The sequence below is a fragment of the Xenopus laevis genome, chromosome 1S (assembly GCF_017654675.1).
Source record: "Xenopus laevis strain J_2021 chromosome 1S, Xenopus_laevis_v10.1, whole genome shotgun sequence".
NCBI classification, from domain to species: Eukaryota; Metazoa; Chordata; class Amphibia; order Anura; family Pipidae; genus Xenopus; species Xenopus laevis.
The window spans coordinates 32,855,259-32,880,229 of NC_054372.1; the positions used below are offsets into that span (position 1 = coordinate 32,855,259).

The 24,971-nt window shown below is 39.7% G+C and overlaps 1 protein-coding gene across 5 annotated transcripts in view; it reads left to right on the top strand.

The window, feature by feature from the left end:
- The window catches only part of LOC108706612 (protocadherin Fat 1), a 173,242-nt gene that overhangs the window by 48,177 nt on the left and 100,094 nt on the right, over window positions 1–24,971 (top strand). For all 5 annotated transcript variants that reach the window (XR_005964876.1, XM_041579499.1, XM_041579501.1 and 2 more), the window contains exon 2: window positions 950–4,241. Coding sequence is in view for 4 of the 5 variants with exons in the window: in XM_041579499.1 (XP_041435433.1) it covers window positions 974–4,241 (3,268 nt within the window). In the remaining variant the exon portion in view is untranslated. The remainder of the gene's footprint in view (window positions 1–949; window positions 4,242–24,971) is intronic.

A 24,971-nucleotide genomic window follows, 5' to 3' on the forward strand; every position in this document is an offset into this window, starting at 1 on the left:
AAATGCTGACAGCATTTATGGTACTCACATGTGTGCTTAGGATTCAGAAGCTTTCCGAGTAGCTGTAAATTCCCACAATATCAAAGAGAATGTGCTAGCGACCCTTTTTGAGACCCGTGATGATACATCTGAGTTATGTACTGTTTCTATGACTCATTTGTCTGTGTTCCTAGATGGATCCTCATGAGGAAAAGAGACACATGGTTCCATATAAATGTATCCAAAGCAACAAACGCTGTCATAAAAGCATATTTATATATGAAGGAACTAGGCTTTGGATGTCCAAGGAAACTTCCATAACTTGATCTTTTACATCTCACAGCACCCCTCTTGACACATTTGCCCTGTGGTGTGTTGTGAAGGATTGTACCATATATACAAGTGACAAAAGGCCAAAGTGGCTGATTGTGGACATTCAGAATTTATAATGATCATAACTTCTGATCAGCTACATTTGGTTTTGTTGGAAGAGGGGGTTAGTTCCTTAGGTGTAATACCATTTTTGCATCTACCATATTTAAACTTCATGCTGTAACCTTAGCATTGTATAGAGTAGTGGTCCCCGACCTTTTTTTACTCGTTAGCTACATTCAAATGTAAAAAGAGTTGGGGAGCAACACAAGCATGACAAAAGTTCCCAGGGATGCCAAAATAGGGCTGTGATTGGCAGATTGGTAGCCCTATGTAGACTGGCAGCCTACAAATCAGTTTTTTATGCAACCAGAACTCGTCTCCAAGCCTGGAATTCAAAAATAAGCACCTGCTTTGAGGCCACTGGGAACAACTTCCATGGGGTTGTTGAGCATCATGTGGATCACGACCCACTTGTTGGGGATCACTGGAATAGAGCACAAGTATTTGGACATATGTATATAAATAAATTTGTTTATATATGTGTTTTGTTTGCTCTTCTTCAGAAACTAATCTTTCTTTTTATCCTTCCCAACAGGAGATTATACATTTTTCAACCACCATGGGGAAATACTTGATCATGCTGCTATCATTGCTGATGCTGCAGCATCTTGGCAACTGTGAAGGAAGCCATGGACTGCACACATCGTCTTCTTCAATGCAGTTTACTCAGTACTTGTACAATGCCACTGTGTATGAAAACTCAGCTGCCAAGACCTATGTTGGTCACCCAACAAATATGGGGATTTACCTTAAAGATCCTTCCTGGGATATAAAGTACAAAATAATCTCTGGTGACAATGAGAACATCTTTAAAGCTGAAGAGTACAACCTGGGAGATTTTAGTTTTTTAAGGATACGAACCAAAGGCGGTAATACCGCTATCCTTAATAGAGAGGTTAAAGACAACTACCTCCTTACTGTGAAAGCAGTAGAAAAGAACTCTAATGCTGAAGCCCGTACACGAATTAGGGTTCAGGTACTGGATACAAATGACTTGAGACCGTTATTTTCACCAACATCCTACAGCGTGTCTTTGCCTGAAAACACAGCAATAAGAAGCAGTATTGCTAAAGTTACTGCTACGGATGCAGATATAGGGACAAATGGAGAGTTTTACTACAGCTTCAAGGAGAGAACGGACATGTTTGCAATTCACCCCACCAGTGGTACTATAGTATTGACCGGAAGACTTGACTACTCTGAGACCAAACATTATGAAATGGAAATTCTTGCTGTGGATCGTGGACTGAAACTGTATGGAAGCAGTGGCATCAGTAGTATGGCTAGACTGAATATTTACGTAGAACAAGCCAATGAGCACGCTCCTGTCATCTCTGCCATTCGGCTCATTAATTCTGAACTGGATAAAGATTTAACATACGCCATTGTAACAGTAGATGACAATGACCAAGGACCCAATGGTGAAATTGCCTCTTTGAGCATTATTGCTGGTGATCCTCTGCAGCTTTTTAAAACAACTAGGACTTCTCCTGGAAGTAAGGAATACAAAATTGTAGCAGTTAAAGAGACTGAATGGGAAATGCAGCCATTTGGGTATAATCTTACACTCCAGGCAAAAGACAAGGGTTCACCGCCACAGTTTTCAGCTACTAAAGTTATCCATTTGGCATCCCCTAGATTTAAACATGGCATAGTTAAATTTGAAAAAGACATTTACAGGGTGGAAGTAAGTGCGTTTGCCCCTCCCAATACACCAGTCGTTCTAGTCAAAGCAGTACCCAGTAACTTAAACATAAAATATGCATTCAAAAATAGTGCAGACAAACCCAGATTCAGTATAAATCCAAACACTGGCCTCATTTCCACCTTATTGCCTGTCAAAGCAAAAATCTTATCCCACATTGAACTGGATGTTATGACAAGCGACAAGAAAGCTTTTACAAAAGTGTTGATCAAAGTCCTTGGTATGAATAGTAATACCCCTGAATTCACACAGACCTCTTACAAAGCTGTAGTAGATGAGAATGCTCCAGTTGGGAGCAGCGTGTTCAGTGTCCATGCTGTTGATCATGATGAAGGAGAAGATGGGTTCATAACTTACAGCATTGCTAACATCAATCCTCAGCCTTTTGCCATTGATCCTTTCTCCGGGGTGATTACTACTTTAGAAGAATTAGATTATGAGTTGATGCCTAGAATATACACTCTAAAGGTTCGAGCATCAGATTGGGGCTTGCCTTATCGCAGAGAGATTGAGATCCCGGTCACAATAACCTTAAATAACCTAAATGATAACATACCGCTCTTTGAGAAAATTAATTGTGAAGGCACAGTCCCCAAGGACCTTGGTGTTGGAGAACAAATAACCACTGTTTCTGCTATAGATGCTGATGAACTTCAGTTGGTAAAGTACAGAATTGAATCTGGAGATGACTTTGACTTATTTACACTTAATCCCAATTCTGGGGTACTTTCTTTGAAACAGCCTCTTTCAGAAGGGCCTGCAAGTAAAATATCTTTTTACAGTTTGAAGATTACAGCTACAGATGGAGAAAACCTGGCCCGGCCAATTTATATAAACATTACTTTGACTTCAAGCCGCAAGAGTGTTCACTTAAATTGTGAGGAGACCGGTGTTGCTAAAATGCTTGCTGAGCGCCTTCTACAAGCAAATAAACTGTTTAATCATGGAGCACAGGAGGAGGTCTACTTTGACTCTCACATGACAAACACTCATGTCCCTCAGTTTAAAAGCACCCTGCCGAGCATAATAGCAATTAAAGAGAATGTACCCGTGGGAGCAACTATCATCCATATGGAAGCCGATGACCTTGATGCTGGTTTCAGTGGCAAACTACTCTTTTCCATTTCAGGAGGCAATGATGATAGTTGTTTCACTATGGATATGGAAACTGGTTGGTTAAAGATTTTATCGCCACTTGACAGAGAGCTCAAAGACCAATATCATTTAAATATTACTGTATATGATCTTGGAATACCACAGAAGTCCTCATGGAGTCTTTTAGATGTCAGTGTTCTTGATGTGAATGACAACCCACCAGAGTTTTTGCAAGATAGTTACTCTGTCCATTTAAAAGAGAATGAGGAAGGGCACCATGCTATCATTCAGGTACAGGCTGTGGATAAAGACTTGGGTGTTAATGGAGAAGTAAAATATTCTATTCTTACTGACACAGATATCTTTACAATTGATAGCAAAACTGGAGTTATCAAAACAGTTGCACCATTAGACAGGGAAAAGAAGCACACACATTTGATAAAAATAGAAGCTAGGGACCAAGCAGAAAACGAACCTCCATTATTTTCCTCTGTTCTTTTAAAAGTAACAGTAGAAGATGTGAATGATAACCCTCCGGTATTCATTCCTTCTAACTATCATGTCAAAGTTCGAGAAGATCTTCCAGTGGGCACAGTGATAACCTGGCTGGATGCCTATGACCCAGATGTAGGGCTTTCTGGTCAAGTTCGATTTAGCCTTTTGGAAAACGGTGATGGAAAATTTGAAGTGGATAAAGTGAGTGGAGCCGTACGCATCATTCAGGAGCTGAACTTTGAGGAGAAGCAGGTTTACAACTTGACTGCCCGGGCAAAGGACCGTGGCAAACCTGTTTCCTTATCTTCTACTTGCTACATTGATGTTGAACTCATTGATGTCAATGAGAATTTGCATACGCCATTATTTTCAGACTTTGTAACTAGAGGTTCCATTAGAGAAGATGTTCCCATTGGGACACCGGTAATGACTGTTTCAGCTCATGATGAGGATACAGGAAGGGACGGGGAAATCCGATATTCAATAAGGGATGGATCAGGAGTTGGAGTTTTTACTATACATGAAGAAAAAGGTAATTATGCTTTTCTTTATATCTATTCTTTAACACTATATGTGCTTATATAATGGGAAGCTGTAGGAGCAGATGATGATGCTATTAACATTTTAGAAGATAAGGTTTAGAAGCTGTGGCAATCTGACCTCTTAGAATATAATGTGCATTATTAGACTCTATACTAGTATACTGCTATAGTATATAAACTATTTTTATAATTTGATGACAAAATGTATTACTTTGACTTGGCCCGTGGTCTTGTTGTGTGTTTGATAACTGGCTGACATAAAAGAAGAAGCGTCAACATTTTGGATCATGGGTCATCCTGCTGATTTAAAACAGGAAATTGCATTTGTATGTATGTATTTATATAGCTTTACAAGTGTATACAGGGATTTACAAAGCGTGAACACAAACGAGTATAATTTAAAGCATTGAGAATAAATAAATAAATACTTTAGTGCTAGGGATTTACCCAGTTGGAATGAAGTCCCTACCCCAAACAGTTTACCAATATCAATTTATAGCAGATGTACTTTTGAAATGATATTGTATTTATTACTTTTTACCTGGTTTCATAAATTGCACTACCAACAGGAATATATTGTATGCAAGCCTTCATTTCATTGAGACAAGTTTTTGCTGCATTGAAAGCTAACGTTAATCATTTTAATATTTAATAACTATGAGGCATAAATTTTTTTTTTTTTTTTAAAAAGGCAAAACAGGTGCAATTTTCTGAGCAATTATGTGTGTTAAGATTCCACTTTTGTGTGGCGATAATTGCAAGCATCAACGAAGGAAGCTAATTATGTATTTTCGATTGTGGCACCAGGACATTTGTACTGGTGGTTATAATAAATTCTGTTGTAGATAAAATTAAAAAACAAAAAACAAAATTAGTGGAGGCAATGTAATGGGGAAGTTTAACTGAATTTTATTTTTTATAAAATAAACATTCTATGAAATATTTCTGCACCCCAAAAACATTGAATTGTGTGGGTCCTGCCCGAGTATTACAAACAAAACACTGTGATGCAGAGTATGAGCTAATATATTGGATATGTACGTGTGCACACGGGCCTGTGGAAGTCTGCAATGCCAATTTTCTATGCTATATCCTCTGTATGTCCAATGTTTATTCAACTGCTGGTATAATGCAAATCTAAAATAGTGACTGTCTATTTTCCCTTAAGGTTTTTCCCTCTCTTTTTATAAAGTTGTTCAGCTTGCATTTTAATAGTCTTGAGTTGCCATTATTGCTGGTTGGCTGGACAAAAAGATGCTCACAACCCCATAGCCCTCTATTTGTGTAAAGTTCCCCATAGACGCGACGATTCTTCTTGCCAAACGACCGATTTTAGGGAAGCCCGACCAATCCTTCGAAATTATCGTGCGGTTAGTGGAATTTGAACGATCGTACATCTTACGATTTTTCGGCCGACATCTGTCAGGAAATTGATCGGCCAGGTCAAAAAATCTTTGTCGATCCCAGTGCAATCTGTCTATGTTTGCAGGGTCAAGCAGGCAGCTCCCCTTTGTTTTCCTGGCAAATTGGTCTTTTTAGTTGATGGTAAATTCGTACAATCGTACGATCGTTCTGAGAAGATCTTGGTCTCACGATCAGGATCTGATCTTTTAAAAATCTCAACATCTATGGCCAGCTTTATGATCCCTGATCAAGAAGACAGAAGGGGGGGTTGGCCTAGTCCTGCAGCGGTCGGGTACCCACGGGTTACCCACAAAAACCTGCGGTACCCTGCGGGTTGCAGGTGGAGGTTCCGGCTGCGGGTATAGATGCGGTTCTACAGGTTTGCGGGTTGGGCCTTGGGTCTTCTCAATAGCGATTTTTACTCCTTTTTTTTTATCACGCCTACTTGCGATGATGTCACTTCCAGTTTACAACGACAGCACTTCCTGATTCTTGATGGTCAGCAGGTCCGGGTTGCGGATAAGGTACTTGTGAGTCGGGTCGGGTAGCGGGTCCAAGCGGGTAAGAATGCGGGTTGCGGGTCCTGGTTGCGGATTGCAGGTTGAGGGTACGGGTTCCAAAAAATGGACCCAGGTTGGCCTAGCACAGTGATCCCCAACTAGTGGCTCCCAAGCAACATATTACTCTCAGTGGCCTCAACGCTTCTTTTTGAATTGCATGCTTAGAGACAACTTTAGGTTGCATAAAACTGCCAAACAGAGCCTCCTGTAGGCTGCCCGTCCATATAGGAGCTACTACATAACCAATCACAGCCCTTGTATGGCTTGTGTTGTTGCCCAACTCTTTTTACATTTGAATGTGATTTACAGATGAAAAAAGGTTGGGTTTCCCAGGCCTAGCACCTTAGGGTGAATTGTCTAACTTCACTGCATAGTGTCCAGCCAAACATTCATTTTTTACTATCTGGGTTAGTAAAATACCAGGCAAATGGCAACCCTAACTGCATATTTCCTATACAATTTCATGCGTTATAACTTCTAGTTTTATGGAATAAGGAAAGTGTTGAAAATAAGTGAAGAAAGTGGATAAATACATGCAGGCAAGGTGGTTACATTTCAGCTTAAGAGTAAACAGCACCCAAACCTGATTACAGTGACAATACCGATATTGTCATGTATGTGGAGAAATGGCCTCACTAAATGAATTAGCTAACTATATACGTTGACATGACAAAGGGCACAAAGGATAAATCAGTCTCATACTGCCATCGGCAAAGCTCTTCTGACCTTGCTACATAACTTGCCACCTTGTATACTTTTTACTCCGACATGGCAACCATCCCCATCTATTAAAATCTGTGTCAAACAAATAGAATAATAGTTTAAAATAAATCATTTATAACAGGGAGGCAATTTCTTCACATAAATGCCTTCACATGAGTAGGGTTACAGCACATTGCCTACTCTTCTGTCATTTCAAAGCCCACGTGCCACCAACAGTTGCAACAGGTGCTTTTTCCCGCTGGTAGGTACAGCGACCATGGTCTATGGCAGGGGTGTCCAACCCGCGGCCCGCGGGCCGCATGCGGCCCGGAATGGAGATCCATGCGGCCCAGCAGGAAGCAATCTGTTTGGCATGTTGCGCGTCAGAGCAAAGGCACGCCTCCTCTCCCCACAGCTTTGCTGGCTGCAGCCTCTCTGTGCTGTGCATGCGGTGTGTGTGACGTCAGCGCCGGCGCTTTGCGTGTGACGTCAGCACCGGCGCTCTGTGTATGAAGTCACCGCCTGTGTTCTCCAGTCTCCCCAATGGCTGCTAGCTGCTGCTAGCTAGCAGCGTGTGTGTTTGGCGCCAATTTCCTGGCTTTGCTGGGCCCTGCCCCCTCTTGTCTGGCAGCGTGATAAAGGCACAGAGAGAGAGCGCAACTCCCAAAACTACGTGGCGAGCAACTCCCAAAACTACGTGGCTCTTCTCCTGCCTAATGAAAGGCTAGCTTCAGCCTGCAGCTTACTGGCAAGTCTGGCACTCTTGCACTCCACAGCAACAAATTATTATTACCTCAGCTCCCCTGGTTCAGCACAATACACCTGCACAGTAATTTTACAGGTACAGAATTTTTAACTGTTTTAGTCTGGCTTAGTGCTTTGCATTTGACATGATAAATTTGGAAGTAGGGATTTGTGTAATAACACCCCTTGGCCATATACCTATTCCACAATTTTCTGGAATTATTATTTTTACTAAATTCACCGTTTGTAGGTCTGTAGGATAATGCTAATTAAAGAGCAGTGCAATAAATTAGAATTAATACAAAAATTAATTAAAAAGAAATGAATTCCCAAGCCCCCTGTGATTCCCAATAATCAATTGATTTGTTTTTTAAGATAATTAATTATGAGGTAAATGTACTTAATAGCTTATAAGTGCATTGCAATGAATAATCACTTCTTAATTAAATTCACAGTTCATAGTATCAAAAATAGAGAATTAATTTTGTAACTGAAAAATGAATTATAAATAAATTGTTTATTCGACTTCAAAAGTAGCCCAAACATAGCACAGTATGTGCAAATTGGGCCTCTTTTAGTTACGCCCCTGGTGATGGTCAAGTCTGTACCTACCATTTTGCTTTGTTGGAAAATTAGCAAAACAGTGAAAATTTAAAAAAGGCATATTTTCACATACATTCATTTATTTTTTAGACTTTTTTTTACTGCAAATATTGAGCTATTTGTGGGCTACCTTTGAAGTGCCACTTGGCTAGTTTTGGGCTGGTTTTGAAAATTAGACCTGGCAACCCTGTTTGTATGCGATGTGTGCCATCCATAAACAGGCATTTTACATAGCATACCCTTTTTTAAACAGTTATTTGTTCCTGTGAGGTGTACACAGCTTCCTACAGCAGAAACACTGATTGATCAACCTGAAAGTGAGCGTTCGGTGGTTATTTGGAAAGGTAGGTAAGCATTTTTAAGTGGCACCTCTCCCATCGCCTGCTATGTTTTACATTTGGCAGCCATAAATGGTAATATAGTACATATTTTCCTTATAGCTCTTGCTATTCGTTCCCGTGCAGTTTAGCTCAATCTGGTTATCTAGCTGGTATTGTAGTTAATTTCTGTGTATTTCCTTTATTTTTATAAATCAAAAGTGTTGTGTATTTCATGTGCGGCCCCAGAAAATTTTTCTTCTTCAAATGTGGCCCAGGGAAGCCAAAAGGTTGGACACCCCTGGTCTATGGGCAGTGCTACAATTTGTTATATTGCATTGCAGTCTGTGCTTTTCAATAGAAGTTGCACTGAAAACATTGTGTGAGTCTCCGTTGTGCTCATGTTACATGAGTAAAATGAAAAGTAGGCATTATCTCTGCAGTTGTTGTCCATAAATCATGTTTACCATCAGCCGGATATTTGATGAAGTACTTTCCAGCATAATGAAGAAAACTTTTCTTATCCTTAGTAAAAATACACCTACTTCTTGGGTGTAATTACAGTTATTGTAGGTGTTTGTCACTCAGTTCTAATTGTACAGTGCTAGGAATGGCTGCTAATAAATTGGTTACCTATCAATCTGCTGGTGACGTGCAGTTTTAGCTTCTTTGGAATATGCCAATCTTCCATTGGGAGTATTATCTCTAGCTGAGTGATACCTATGCCGATAAATAAAGTCTGGGACTTTCACTGGCGCAAAGCCATGTGCTGATTGCTGTATTATAACCCATTTATTTAAATAAGAGTTGTTCTGTAATAGCCTTGATAGATCGATCCCATTCGCTATGTTTGTTGTTCTCTATTCTTTTCTAATAAAAAGAAGTAAAAACAAAAATGTTTCAGTGGCAGTGCATTCCTAGATTTTAGTTTGCAGACTTCCTTCTTAAAGTGATCCATTGTTTCCTAGTGATGGGCGAATTTATTTGGCAGGCGCAAATCGGCATGCGAATTTCCGTGTTTCCCCTCTGGGAAAATTCACTAGGAATCAATGGATCACACTTGTTGCTGACACCGGCAACAATTTTATGCACACCCATTCAATTGGACAAAATAGGCGCGCGTCGAATTGTCGCAAGCGTTGGAATTGTCTACGGTGAATTTTTCGTCCATCACTATTGATTCCCTCTTTTCTGTATATTCCTCCACATGCACCATATGCCTCATGTCAGTCTTAGCTCTCAAATGGGGGTCACTGACCCCCACAGCCAAAACACTTTTGCTGTTGTTACTTTTTATTACCTATCTTTATAATCAGGTCTTCTTCTATTCATATTCCAGCCTCTTATTCAATTGACTGCCGAGTTGCTAGGGTAATTTAGACCCTAGCAACCAGATAGGTGCTGAAGTTCCAAATTGGAGCAATAAAAAATAAGATAAATCGTTTACAAAAAACACAAATAAAAAAAAAATAGAGAAGACCAATTGCAGATTGTTTCAGAATATTATTCTCTACATGATACTAAAAGTTCACCAAATAAACAGGAGAATAGTTTGACCTCAGTGGCTGGATAGCCAGGACCTGATAAAAAGCAAAGAACACTTATAGGTACAATACTAGTAACACTTATAGGTATTATACTAGTGTACTAGTATTCTGATAGAGAGCACATTGAAGACAACAGTAGGGCTATGCAATAAAAGTCAAACTACCTGATGCAGCATTTTTCTTCTAATTTGAGCAGCCCAGTTATAACATGCTGTATTTTTAGCCCTCTTACAATTAGTGCATGCTGGTGACTGGCCAACAAGGAGTCTAGCTGTGCCGTATCAGGAAGACAGCAGGATGTGCCTCTTTACTTTTTTTTTTTTATTAATTACAGAATGGAAATCCTTTGCCCTGCACTTGTTTTATATTTAGTGTAAGGAAAAAATGGTTAATGCTACAGAACATAAGCTCTCACAGGCATTTCAGGTCATAGATAAAAGGCAAGAAAATTGCAGGGGTAAAATTACTTAAAAGGGAAAAAACTATACAGTGCCTGGATAAAGCTTCTAAGTACAGGGTGACGTTACAAGTGGCAGCTCATCTCCATTTATGACTGTTTTCATGGAAATCTTGGTGACAAATCTTAGAACACCCCTTTAATTATTGTATATTAACACACAGGTGGGGATTGCTACTTAAAGGACCAGTAACATCAAAATTTTTTTTTAAAAAATTCGTTAGTATACAACGAAAAAAACACACCAAGACGAATTAAACTTTAAATAGCAAAGCCTTTATTAAGAAATAACTTACTGAAATTCCACTTCCGCTCCTCTTCAGAAACGGCGACACGGCGACCATCCATTCTATGGCGTTTGATTTCTCCTCCCTTGCTGTTTCTCCTCCATGACAGCTGTTCTCTGACCCGATCTCCTTCTCTTCTTCATCCTCCGTCCTCCCAGGTGTCCAACAGCAGCAGTAGGAAGGCGATGTGGGTAGCCTCCCCAATGTCTCTACAAAAGGTGCAGTAGGGTAGAGGAGTGCAGACACGAGCGTGCAGCCTGCGGGGGAGCCGAGCTGAACCGGTACTTATACATCCGCTGAGTCCTGCGCCATGGAAACGCTGTGTATCTAGAGCCCAGCAGCAGCGGTATTTTTCGTTGTATACTAACGAATTTTTTTAAAAATTTTTTTGATGTTACTGGTCCTTTAAGAATCTTTGTGGGGAAGCCTTTTCAGGTGATAGTTGCACCTATGTTCCTTCCGTACAGACTTAGTTTAGCTTAATGGTCATCATGTATTGGGCCAAACTGATGGCCTGTCTGGCCACAAATCCAGCAGATAACCATTGGACAGGGCTCTCCTAACAGGTCAGCATAGGTCCCCATAATGATCAGATTGTCTGATTCGCCCCCAAAACAACTAGATGCTTACCGTATATACTCGAGTATAAGCCGAGTTTTTCAGCATCCAAAATGTGCTGAAAAAGTCTACCTCGGCTTATACTCGGGTCAACGGGCAGTAGCTGAGATTGCAGTCACTTTTAATCATTCCTATACCAACAGTTCACTTGGGGAGAGACCGCTATCCAAGGGGATTTTTTAACCTGATCGAAATCTGGCCAACTATTGGCCAGATATCGATCGGAGAAGCCCGTCGTATGGCCCCACACACAGGCCAATAAGCTGCCGATTCAGTTTGTCGGCAGCTTTTATCAGCCCATGTATGGGGGGCCTTTACTCCTCATTGCAAGAGATTATATTTTGACACATTATTGCCGGCCGAGGCAATGTATCCAGGTGCAGGCACATCAAGGAACAGAGGAGGAGCAGACCTTCCCGCAGGCCGAGATCCGCAATATCTGGCTCTAGCCTTAGGGTAAGGCCACACTGGGCATTTTGGGGAGATTTGGTTGCCTGGCGACTAATCACCTCGTCTTTGCGGCGACCAATCTCCCCAAACACCTTCCCTCACTCTGCGCCAGCTAAAATTAAAAAAACACCGGCGCTAATCACACGCTGCGGTTCATTTTCTGAAGTTGCAGGTGAGGGAAGGCGTTTGGGGAGATTGGTCGCCGCAAAGACGAGGCGATTAGTCACCAGGCGACCAAATCTCCCCAAAACGCCCAGTGTGACCTTACCCTTAAAGGGATCCTGTCATCGGAAAACATGTTTTTTTCAAAACACATCAGTTAATAGTGCTACTCCAGCAGAATTCTGCACTGCACTGCTCATTTCTCAAAAGAGCAAACAGATTTTTTTAAATTCAATTTTGAAATCTGACATGGGGCAAGACATTTTGTCAATTTCCCAGCTGCCCCTGGTCATGTGACTTGTGCCTGCCATTTAGGAGAGAAATGCTTTCTGGCAAGCTGTTGTTTTTCCTTCTCAATGTAATGTAATGTGTCTCAGTGGGACATGGGTTTTTACTATTGAGTGTTGTTCTTAGATCTACCAGGCAGCTGTTATCTTGTGTTAGGGAGCTGTTATCTGGTTACCTTCCCATTGTTCTTTTGTTTGGCTGCTGGGGGGAAGGGAGGGGTGATATCACTCCAATTTGCAGTACAGCAGTAAAGAGTGATTGAAGTTTATCAGAGCACAGGTCACATGACTTGGGGCAGCTGGGAAATTGACAATATGTCTAGCCCCATGTCAGATTTCAAAATGAAATATAAAAAAATCTGTCTGCTCTTTTGAGAAATGGTTTTCAGTGCAGAATTCTGCTGGAGCAGCACTATTAACGGATTCATTTTGAAAAAAATTTTTTTTCCCATGACAGTATCCCTTTAAACTTTCAATATAACTTGCCTTTGTACAGGCTTTACTACAAGCTTAAATTAGGTAAGACTCACAGATAAAGAAGCAGAAGGTTTCACGTTTATCAGGTCTGAAATAAATCTCGAAACAACAGGGCAACAAATGTGTGCACCTCATCATGTTACCTTCATGTTACAGCTTTTTATTTTTCTTTTTTAAATATGTAGCCTTTGTTTATACTATGATACCTTTATCAACCTTTTAATCCCATGACCCTATGTGATTGCCATAGCATGCTTTGATGTTAAAGAAACATATTTGTTCTGCTTTGGGCTGGGAATTTGCTGAAACAGTCTCAGCATTTTTGAACATCCTGCTGATTAAAGCAGCCTGACAGGTAAATAAACGCCTCTTTGTCTCCTCCCTTTTCTTTTTTGTCATAACTTTATTGTAAATTCTGTTTAATCAGCTGCCCCATCGGATTCTGAATGGAAGGTTTCAGGTGTCGAAAGCGTAGGGATACCCTGTGATCTGTGCCGCATTTTACAGGATTTATAAATGAGACTAAACAGTAATTAGCAGCACAATATGCTGTAGGTAACTGCCATGTAATCAAAGGAAAACTTCCAAGGAATCCAAATCAAAACCCTAATCACAGACGCTGCTCTTTGTGGGGACAAGGATTTTTGAATTGAAGGTTTGTTTTAAAGTTGGACATCTGCTATGGTTTAAAAGGTGCCTATTTGGGTCACAGGCAAAGGGGCTTAGAAAATTATAAAGTAGTGAGTCCACGTTTCTTTGAAGACTGACTTATACGTTTAGGAGCTGATTAATTAATGTTCAAATGGTTGCAATTCACCAGCAAAAGTATTGTAATTGCCTTTTATTTTTTTAATCACATTTTTTTTTTAAAGAAAATCGTAAAAAATAAAAATCTTGCCCCCTAAAACCTGCCTGGAGGCTGATATTAGAAATCATATATTCATATATCTATATAAGCACTTTACAATTGTTTATAACAAATCAGGGGTTTTACAATAATTGAATAAAGATTACCGCATACAAAATAGGATCATTAGAATATGGCAAGTCAAAATATATTTTACTCCAATACTATTTTATACAGATCATGGCCAGAAGTGTTTGAACTTTTAGTTATTGGAAAAAGGCTATTTAAGCCACCATTGCGAATATTCTTGACAATTCTGTGCTTCCTAATTTGTGGCAAGAGATTCCTTTTCTTGTCTCGAGTAGCCTTTACAGAACTCTCACCTCAACCCAAATGAATTGGAATGCCAATATGAGACGGGCCTGGCCCAAGCAAACCTTAATGGAGGCAAATTCCCAACAATGTTCCAACATTCAATGGAAAGCCTTCTCAGAAGAGTATAGGCCAGTGATCCCTAACCAGTAGCTTGTGAGCAACATGTTGCTCACCAACCCCTTGGATGTTGCTCTCAATGTCCTCAAAGCATGGGCTTATTTTTGAATCCCAGGCTTGGAAACAAGTTTTAATTGCATAAAAGCTAAGTATATTGCCAAGTAGAGTCTCCTGTAGGCTGCCAGTCCACATAGGGGCCACCAAATGGCCAATCACAGCCCTTATTTGGCACTCCTGGGGACTTTTTCATGCTTGTGTTGCTCCCTAACTCTTTTTACATTTGAATGTGGCTCACGGGTAAAAAAGTTTGGGGGCCCCTGGTATAGGTTAACAAGAGGCTCAATGTCTTATGAATACCCTTGGTTTGTTGTCTGTAGTATTGACAGGGGTTTGTGATCTTTAAATAAAACGAACCCTCACTTCAAAGCAGACACTTGATCCTCTACATTGCAGCGTTGGTATTTATTGCTACACAAAGAATTTAGAAGGGAGGCATTTTTCCTTCTCTTTTTCCCAAGTCTGCAGTTGCAAGCCCATAAATGCAAAATAATTCTTTTAATTTTCTTGATAAAGCTTCTTTATTGAGGACCTCCATGATGATCCTACATGAAAGATGAGTTCAGAATACATGACTTCAACCGAGTCCCAGTGATTTCCATCCGAGATTGGGTGACGGGACTGGATTTGTGAATGGAACGTGCATAAGTAACTCTGGATGCCATGTGACACCCAGCGTTAGTGCTCTGTTTGTCATTAGAGCATGATCGGCATGTCTGACAGCAACTTGGCCTTGCAGATCTGATGTTCACGCTCTGATTCAGGACTCCAGCTTGCAAACTTGCTATTGAAAACAATTTGCAATGATCTGAAGAGATTGTTTTTCCATATTATCTGATCACTAAAGCCAGCTCCAATTCATTGAAATATATGTAGAGAGACACAGCCATAGCTATAGGAAGTGCTTTTCAATATTTTTTATTCTTGCCCAGTTGTCTTCCTTCTTGTCAAAATCAGTTAATGTTGGAAAGGGACAGTAGAGACCGTGAGAAACAGTATTTGCTTTGTAATTGAAGTATCTTATTTCATGCCGTACCAGGCTAGAGAAAGTGTTTTCATTAGTGTAGAGACTCATATTTATATCCTCTATTAGATGCTGTTTCTAGAATCCTGCCATTTTTTGGTTATGGAGACTTTGCATATACAAGTATTTAATATCAGTCCCAAAAAGTGTATTATTTCCTACTGGAAATTTCTTTCCAGAGGTGACATTGAAATGATGACATTGAACTACTCCACTCGATTACATTGTTGTTAATAAGTGGGCATGAATGTTACCTTGTACCTTTCTAGGCACGGTGCAGGCCTTGACCATAATTATTTGTGGGAGATCTGTATGTGAAATATTTTGGCACAGGCAGAACATTCCAATGTGCTTTAAAATGTACCCATATATGCCACTCTGTCTGCTGAAGAATGCTTTTTTTTCTTACAATACTCCCATATAATATCTGAGCAAACTCTAGTCTCATATTGTCTGGGAGGCAGTTGTTTTTATCTAATACCTCGGCCAGTTGTTTTAAGTTGGCAGTTCGTTTTGCATTGACTATGGCCAACTGTAGACCTACCTCCAGCTCTGAGCTCTACTTTCTTGTATCGAAACTTCATGTGTCTTCTAGTGCTCTAGTACTGATAGGATGGAGTCTCCCATATGGCATGGAGTTAAGGCTTTATTTGCAGGGCAGCCTTGTGGGTACCAGAAGAACGAAAGTATCAAGGGGTAAATAAGGCTGGGGAATGAAACTGTGAATGAGATTTATCTGGTATCTGGAGGTACAGTTTGGCTGCTTCTATTCATATATAAAAATATGCAGATAGCTCCTTTGATAGAATAAACTGTCAAAATTATGTTTTGCCAAACAGTGGTTATTTTACCTGTTAGCCCCTGAAAACTGTGATGATATTGCCCCATGTCTGGGACAAAAACTTGTGACATGTAACGTATAGGTGAGAGGAAAACCGTGAAGCAGAGGCAATATACTCTTTAAACATGTCAAGTACCTGCAAACTCTTACCTGCAACCTTATCCTACCCCTATAGCCTTTCCAAGTTTGCAGTAATCATTCTACTTCTGACACAACTCAACAGTATTTTATGAAACTATGCCTCACCCCGGCAAAAGCAATCCAAAGTGTACAGGGACCTATTAGGAGGAATTACAGTACAAGAAGATGTCTGTGGATTTCCACCAGTTGGTGCAAGAATGTTATCTGCTGTCTGTAGGGCACAAGGCTAAATCTAGAGCAGTGGCTGGCCAACCTCTACTGTCTCCTTCCTGCAATAAAATGAAGGCTTTTATGAGTGTTATTAGATAAGGAAGCAATGAACATGCTCTTTGCCCTTAGGAATATTACTTGTAGCTACAATGTACTGTTCTTTGGCTTCTGAATGAGTGTTATAAAGACTACTAAGGTCTTTATATATTTAGCTTAATGAGACTGATTACTAATGTGGACTTCAGCAATTTGCTGGAAATTGAATTTGTCCTGTTCTGTAAATACAGGCAAGTTTCTAGGGCATAAAGACCATGTGCACTACCATATTCTTCTGCAGGCTGCCAGTCCACTTGGTGCTACCAAATAGCCAATCAATGCCTTTATTTGGCACTGCCCATGAGTTTTTTTAGGTTTGTGTTGCTCCCCAATCTTTTTATATTTGGTATAGCTCACCCGTAAAAAAAGATTGGGGATCCTTGCTATGTCAGCATAAGTATTCCCCTGTGCTAAACATAATCGTGCCATAATCAAGGGTATAATTGCTCTTTAAAGGAGAATTCAACCGTAAAGTAAAAAAAACCCTACCCCCCCACGTTTTTACCCCTAACTCTTTACTTACACCTCGGTGCAGATTCTGTCCAGCGGAGTTCACGTCAACCATCTTCTGGCTCTTCGTAATCTTCGTAATGAGATCGTCGCTTCAGCAATTTCTGTGACTTTTGGTTCATGTGCAGTTGTCATAAAACAGAAAAATGCTCCAACTGCGCATGCGCCGATACAGGACTTCTCGAAGATTACCGAAGAGAAGAAGATGGCTGCCGTCAACTCCGCTGGACAGAATCTGCACCGAGGGGTAAGTAAAGCATTAGGGGCATTTGCCCGGGGTAGTAGCTAGGCTGGGGATGAGGGAAGGGGGTCTATGAGGGTAGGGGGTGTAGGGTTGTTTTACTTTACGGTTGAATTCTCCTTTAAGCACAGCACATGCAGAGCATTAGATCACCACAGCAAAGCTTTCTGCAGGAACCATCCAAATGTTGGCTTAATGTGTCTCTTTTTATTTCAGCAATTTGACATTTATATCTGGGCTTAGTGTGAGAAGGTTTATTCATATGGATACTGTCTTGTGTGTATTTGTGTGTGTTCGCTGATATATGCAAGACAGACACTGGATTCCTTTGTGTGGCAAAGCTTTGTGAGTCTGTAGTCTGCTGTTTAATGATTAACAAATGTTCAGTTGGTTACCTAACTAATGTTTATTGCTGCATGCAGCAGGGCTATGAGAGAGGATTTTCAGCTTAACACCTTTTTCTTAGCCGAGGACATTTGCGGTGCATTGCGTGGAACTGAATAAGTTAATGGAACTTACTTCTCCAAGCCAATTTCTTGGAAAAAAATGTGTGCAAGTTAAGGGGATTTGCTCTGAAGCTACATAATTATCATTATGCATGATATTAACTTTATTATATACTTATGCATGTTTTGTGCTTCAATGCAAAAAAAAATAAAAAAAAATTTGGTGTGTGTTGTCTAATAAAGAACACATTCCGTTAGGCTTGGTGATCCCTGCATTTTTCACAGTTGGGTTGAAACAATATATACTTAAAGGATAAAACTTTTGGTTTTAGTTAAAAGTTACCAACTTGACATCAGTCTTTTATGTGCAGCAAAGAGAATGCCTTGGAGCCAGTAGCTAGCATCAACGTGTAATATGATCTTTATTTGTTATTTTTGTGTCCCAATAGTGACTGCACAACTTTTCACTACAAGGTTACCAAAGTGTTCAGACTTTTCCAAATTAAAATGGCCATGAAATGTTAGCGCAATGATGGGACATTTTCCAGTCCATTTTTTAAATCTGACATGGAGCTAGATATGTTTTTAGTTTCCCAGGTGCCCCCAGTCATGTGATTGTGCTCAGGTCACTCTTTGCTGCTGCACTGAACGTTGAAGTGATATCCCCCTCAGCAGCCTAATATCAGAATGTAACAAGATAACAGCTCCCTGACAGAAGATAGCTCCCTGGTAGATATGATAATAGCACTCGATAGTAAAAATCCAAGTCCCACTGCGACTACTCCAGTTATATTGAGTAAGAGAAGCAATAGCTTATCTGAAACAGTTCCATTATGAAGTGCTGGCTCTTTCTGGATCAGGCAAAATGACCTGAGATGCTGCCTTGGTTCAGAAATCAAATTTTATATGGTAGAGTGAGGAGTTTGCAGTGTAAACAGTGTAATTTAGAAAAACAAATACACAATAAAAATCATGACAGAATACCATTAATTTCTAAGTTTTGTCTTTTGAATAGATTGCAATTTCTCCTGCAAGTCTGCATTGGTTGTGCTAGTCACCAGGTTACACAGTTGTGCTAAAACTGAACTGGGTGGCTACTGTCCTTGTGTTCAGCTCTGTAATGAATATTTTGAATACTCTAGACATGATGTAGTTGTGCCAAAATGATTAGCCTAAACATGAAATTGTGATGCCTGAAATGACTAGTTGGTGCATGCATAGGGTCATCAACCAAACCCAAATGGGTAGAGCTCTCTTCACTATAGCAATTTGATCAAATCATGGGCTAGTGGTTGGGACACAGACCCTTGAAAAAAACTCTGATTAATTTACAGTATGTCTCTGTAGCCCCAAAAATACATATTTGCGTTATTTGCATAGAAATGTATTGTTGTGGGGAATTCCTACCAACTGACACAATGTCACCCATTCCATTTAGAAGAAAAGAGGTGCCGGCTAAATATTCTGAAATTTTTTTTTTTACAGTGAGAGCTTTGAAGATGTGGAATTCTCTCCCTGAATCAGTGGTACAGGCTGATACATAAGATAGCTTTAAGAAGGGGTTGGATGGCCTGTGAGGGAATGCAGGGTTATGGAAGAAGCTCATAGTACAAGTTGATCCTGGGGTTGCTCCGATTGTCATTTTGAAGTCAGCAAGGATTTTTTTCCCCTCTCTGAGGCAAATTGGAGAGGCTTCATTTGGGTTTTTTTGCCTGGATCAACTGACAGTTAGGCATGTTATATATAGACTAAAAAGAGTGAACTTGATGGACGTGTCTTTTTTCAACCTAACTTAGTATGTTACTATGTTGCATGGACAGAACGTAATAGTGATTTTCTCACTTTCAAAACAGACCACAAACAATAACATTTAGATGAAAGAAATGCTGTTTGTATGTTAAGAGCAAATGTTATCCATAGCACTGTACAATGTGCTGGGAGCAAAAGAACTAATAATGGAACATGTACGGAACAAAGAGATCAGAGGGCCCTGTTAGTGAGATCAAATACAACTCCTTATTATAGATTACTTGTGTACATATTTCCCAGCACTGTTCCATTATTAGTAGGGAATGTACAGGCAATACATATATAGAAGGGATGTGGCTCCCTTGTGCTTTTGGGAGGATTCGTGTCATAATTTACTGCTTTTAAATAAGGACTTATCTTTCATTTTCAAATAGATAGTCAAATATAAGGCCAAACAATAACTCCTTGCACGCACAGAGAATTTGCACTCTCCCGTGTTACACTTTTATGGGTGGCCTTGATCTAACAAAGGTGCAGCACCTGACACACAAGCAAACCTGGAAATATAAGGGATGTGAAGGAAGCAAGCATTACTACAGTATGTGATCTCTTATCCAGAAGCCTGAAATCCAAAAAGTCCCACACCGCAGTATGGCCATGCAGTTTAATTTTTTTAATGATTTCATTTATCCTCATAAATCCATATTGGTAGCAATTAATTCATTTCATTTTTTTTATTAATCGACTTAAGGTATGGTGATCAAAAATTATTGAAAAAAATACTCAAGTCTAGAAATACCCAGGCCCTAAGCATTCCTGTTATTATATCCCATACCTGTTAACATAAGCTATTTAAATGTGCTATTTTAGTTGTCACTGCAGCGCTATTAGATTTGCTATATAGGAATACATTATTTGTGATGAGTTTCTTTCAGTGAATATAAATCTGTATTCTTGTTGGTAACTCCTGCCTGCACATTTTCCCCTCTTTTATGATCACGGGATGGGAAAAACTAATCAGCCATAGAACTGACTGTGACATGCAAAATTACCCGAATAATGACTTTTGTGTTTATTTTCTTGCCATTTTGGAGAAGGAAAAAGATAATGCATTCATTTGTTTTTTCAGGTTGCTAATTATGCTCATGGTGCCATGAGAATCTTTTAACTCTAGTTTCATATTCACACCTTGCTCACATTCTTTAGCTTTTTATAACAGAACTGAAAAACGAATGCAGACCTGGGCAATTTTATAGGATTGTATTACGGAGAAGAGAAGAACCAGCGGTTCTGGATGCATAGTTGGCCACAGGGACATAAAAAAAGTGATTTGCATGTCTCCACCCATAATACCCTATGTGAGGGCTAAACTATCATTTTTTGTATTAAGACAGTGCTATGTATATGGCACGAGGCAAATGAATACCTTCTTATTTCAGAAGTATTTATGCTGCACATGAAGGTTTTTTTGACTCCTTTAGCCTGTCTCACCATAACCAGATTGTTTTTTCTGCTTCGAAGAAGATAAGTAATTACTTGGTCAGATGTTGGTTGGCCTGTTTAGTTAAAGGAACAGTAACACCAAAAAAAAAAAATATCATGTAGTGTTGCCCTGCACTAGTAAAACTGATGTGTTTGCTTCAGAAACACTACTATAATTCATATAAACAAGCTGCCGAGTAGCAATGGAGGAAACTGAAAAAGGCTACATGGTATAGGTTAAATAGTGGATAACAGATAACACCATTATGTTCTACAGAGTTTATCTGCTGCGTAACCTGAGCCCTTTCTCCTTTGAATGGCTGCCCCAATGGCTACACAGCAGCTTATTTATATAAACAATAGTAGTGTTTCTGAAGCAAACACAGCCGTTTTACTAGTGCAGAGCAACACTGCATTATATTTTGATTACTATAAAACAATTTCATTTTTTGATGTTACTGGTACTTTAAGTTGGGAATTTATTAGTACATGAATAGGCCCAGAATGATAGCCTTCCTTATTTATTTAATGAGGTCCCATTCAGATATCAGTCGGGCAGGAGGAAAAGCTCATCAACTGAGCACCATGTGGTTTGTGAATGTGTTCTACAGGCAACAGCTCTATATTGGCCTTCTTTGGCAGCCAGTGTTTGTTTTAGGGCCATACGATTAGATCAAAATTATTATGCCCTTTATGTTGGTAACCAGATATATATATATATATATATATATATATATATATATATATATATATATATATATATATATATATATATATCTGTACTTAAAAAAAAAACAATACTATAAATGCTAGAATAAATAAAAAATGCAGACCAGATATGCCTTTTGGGGTATATTTAACCTTTAAGGATGGAATGGGTCCTATTTATAAACTTCTCTGCTTGCAGAAAAGCTTTGGGATTCCATATTTTTGGGATGGGTCCATCCCTCTTAATAAGCTATATTAAGCTCTTTCTGAGCAGCAAGCCTAGGTTTGTATATGTAGCAGACTTCTTGTGGGTGGGCATTAGAAAATGACTGAAGACAGATGTAATTGCATGTAAAGATGATTGTTAGCCCGCTGCATTTCCAGCTCTGAGCACTGGAACACCAGGCTACCAGCTACTTACTAGAGTGAAAGTCACAATCCATTTGGTTAACACTCAACACAAAAGTGTCATGACAGAAAATTGTTCAGTGCTATCTTACTGCTGTTTCTCCGTAATTATTTTCCTTTCCAGTTGCTCGACTACTGTAATATGACAATAGTAATAGATATGTACCCCCAGATCATTGCTATTTTTTGGTGTGAAAAAAACCCATAAGTGCCCAAATTCATCAAAATTGATTAGTTATTCTTTGGTGTGTTACTAACATAACAGTTTTTCCTGTTTTAGAAAGAAAGCAACTTGCTCTTCGCACTTTGAACACCTTGGCTATACCCTCTTGTATGTAGCCCCCACATTAACAAAAACACCCCTTGGGTTGGAACGGCAGCATTTGAATTAAAGAAGCTCTATTTGTAACAGCATTTTACTGGAGACACCAAATGGCCATCACATTTCATGTTATATTGTGGCACTGAGCATCTCATGACACTATGTGGGTCCCCAAGTATTTCATGACACAGTGTTCCCCCAAACATGTCATTACACACCCCACCTCAAACCCTGCACAGACGCAACATCAGGACTCCATGGGCCTCTTATCTCCAGATAGTTGCGAGAGCACTTTATATAATGTGGGGAGTGACGTCACAATCTCATCTGGAACCACATGGTGTTCAGTTAATAAATATATGTGTGTGTTGGAATACTTTGTTAGCAGCTATGGGAAGTTTGACAGATAAATGTACTTCCTCTCTAATTCTCTCCCCTACTTAAAAAATAAAAAATAGACTGTGACTATTATCATGGACCTTCATAGTAGAAGCCGGTTGATTATTTTTTTTCCTCTCAAAAGGTTTGATAGACTGGAAATAACCTATTGAATTGAGGTGCAGCTTTAGTAGATAGTTCCTAATTGCATCATTGCTTCCTGTTATTCTGTAGTTTGCTCTGCGGGCTCTTTGGTGATGCTTTTTGCATGATGCTTTTGATAGTTCTTTAAAGGGGACATAAACCCTACAAAGGAGAGCATTGTTAGAACTGAGCGAGAGGACTGGGACAATGCTGGCTCGACAGCGTGACCTAAATCTATATGACGGGTACTTGGAGATGTTTCCTGGACTGTAGGGAATCATCTCTATGCACAGTATAATCGCTGGGAGACTGAGATTAAGAGGACTTCCCATTGGCTAGTTAACCCTTGGCCACTGCATGGTAGTGCTCCTCATAGAACTTTTGGTTGAATCTCCTTTATATTTGTGAATTGTAGATTCAATGAACCAATTATGGTTACTGGGCTAAATTAAATTAATGTCAAAGCAGGGCTACCAGCTGTTATTGAAACACAACACACACCTAAAGCAGTAGCTAAATGATTATAGGTAGGAAGGAAGCCCAGGCTTGGAATAGGCCTGGTTGCTGATTTGTTTTATGAGCTATTGTTATTGTATGATGAAAAGGGAAATGTGCTTAATGAGCTACATTGTACTTAGAAATAATGTGCTGGGGCACCCAGACCTCCTACACATTGTGCCAGTGCTTTGGGTGCCCCCCTTTGCCGCTGGTGCAGCCCTTGCAGATATGTTTGAGCTCTTTGTATGAACTCTCATAAGCTCTTTATCTTCCTGTCCCAGGTACCAGAAATCAAACGGTTATTGCTTAATTCTTAGCCTTTGAAGGCTTTTAAACTTACTTAGGCTTTTAAACATCCTTAGGCTTTTTTAATCCGGAGGAACTAGCTTAAATCTCTATATTACCGAACAGTATTTTGTTTGCCTCACAAATGCTTTAAGTGCAACAGTTTTCAAAATAATTAAGCACACGGGCAGATTCGGGGAGATTTAGTTGCCTGGCGACTAATCGCCGCTTCTGCGGGCCGACAATCTCCCTGAACTGCCTTCCCCGTGCCTGCCGCCGGTTATAATGACAAAACGCCAGCGCCAATGCACTTATGGCACTTCGATTTCCGAAGTTACCTCGTGAGGCAACTTCAGCGACTTCGGAAATCGAAGTGCTGCGAGTGCATTGATCTCCCCGAATCTGCCCGCGTGCTAGCTCCTTCAGTGTGTGCTGTCTGAACTTTCAGTGGTGATCAGATTTGTGCCATCAGCTTTATCCCCATTCATAAGCAAAGCCTTAAATCCAGGGACATAGAATTGCCTGTAAAGGGCTGATACGCCTAGGCAATGGTACATCAGCACTAAACATTAATAGTGACTAATAACGTCTAGTTTAATTATACTAGGGGTTTTTTTTTTCATAAGAAGAAACTTCTACCTACCTTCCTAGTAGGGTCCATTTACGAATCATATTTCAGATCGCAATTTTACATGTAAAAATATTACAAAAGTAAACATTGAAAGTTCTTTATTTAGAAAAAAAAAATTCATTTCAGATTTAAAAAAAAGTTTACAATGCTTTTTTTTGCAAATTATACTTTTATTGATTCCACAGTTGCACATATTTCTGATATAGGAAAAAAACTAGATAAATACTGTTTGTTCATCCTGTAAAATATTTGTACAAGATATCTGCTGAATAAAATACGCTTTTGTTTAAACCCTGCCATGAGGATGTAAATGTTACGTGTCATTAGTTTTGCCTTAAGGGCCAAAGCCCCGTGATGTGCCCGGTCTATAATACTTAGAATACAGAACCATGTGCAATAAGGGCTCATAGCAGGCCCTGGATTTTATTCTCTGCACTTGATAATGTGTTTAGTAGTGATGGACTCTCTTATGCACCAGCATACCCCACAAGGAGAGGTCACATGATGTCTTTAGGCCCTTCCTGCTGCACCTGGTCTTTTAACCCATCAACTAATCACATGAGCATATGTTTCCAGCTAATTCATTGCTACTGAA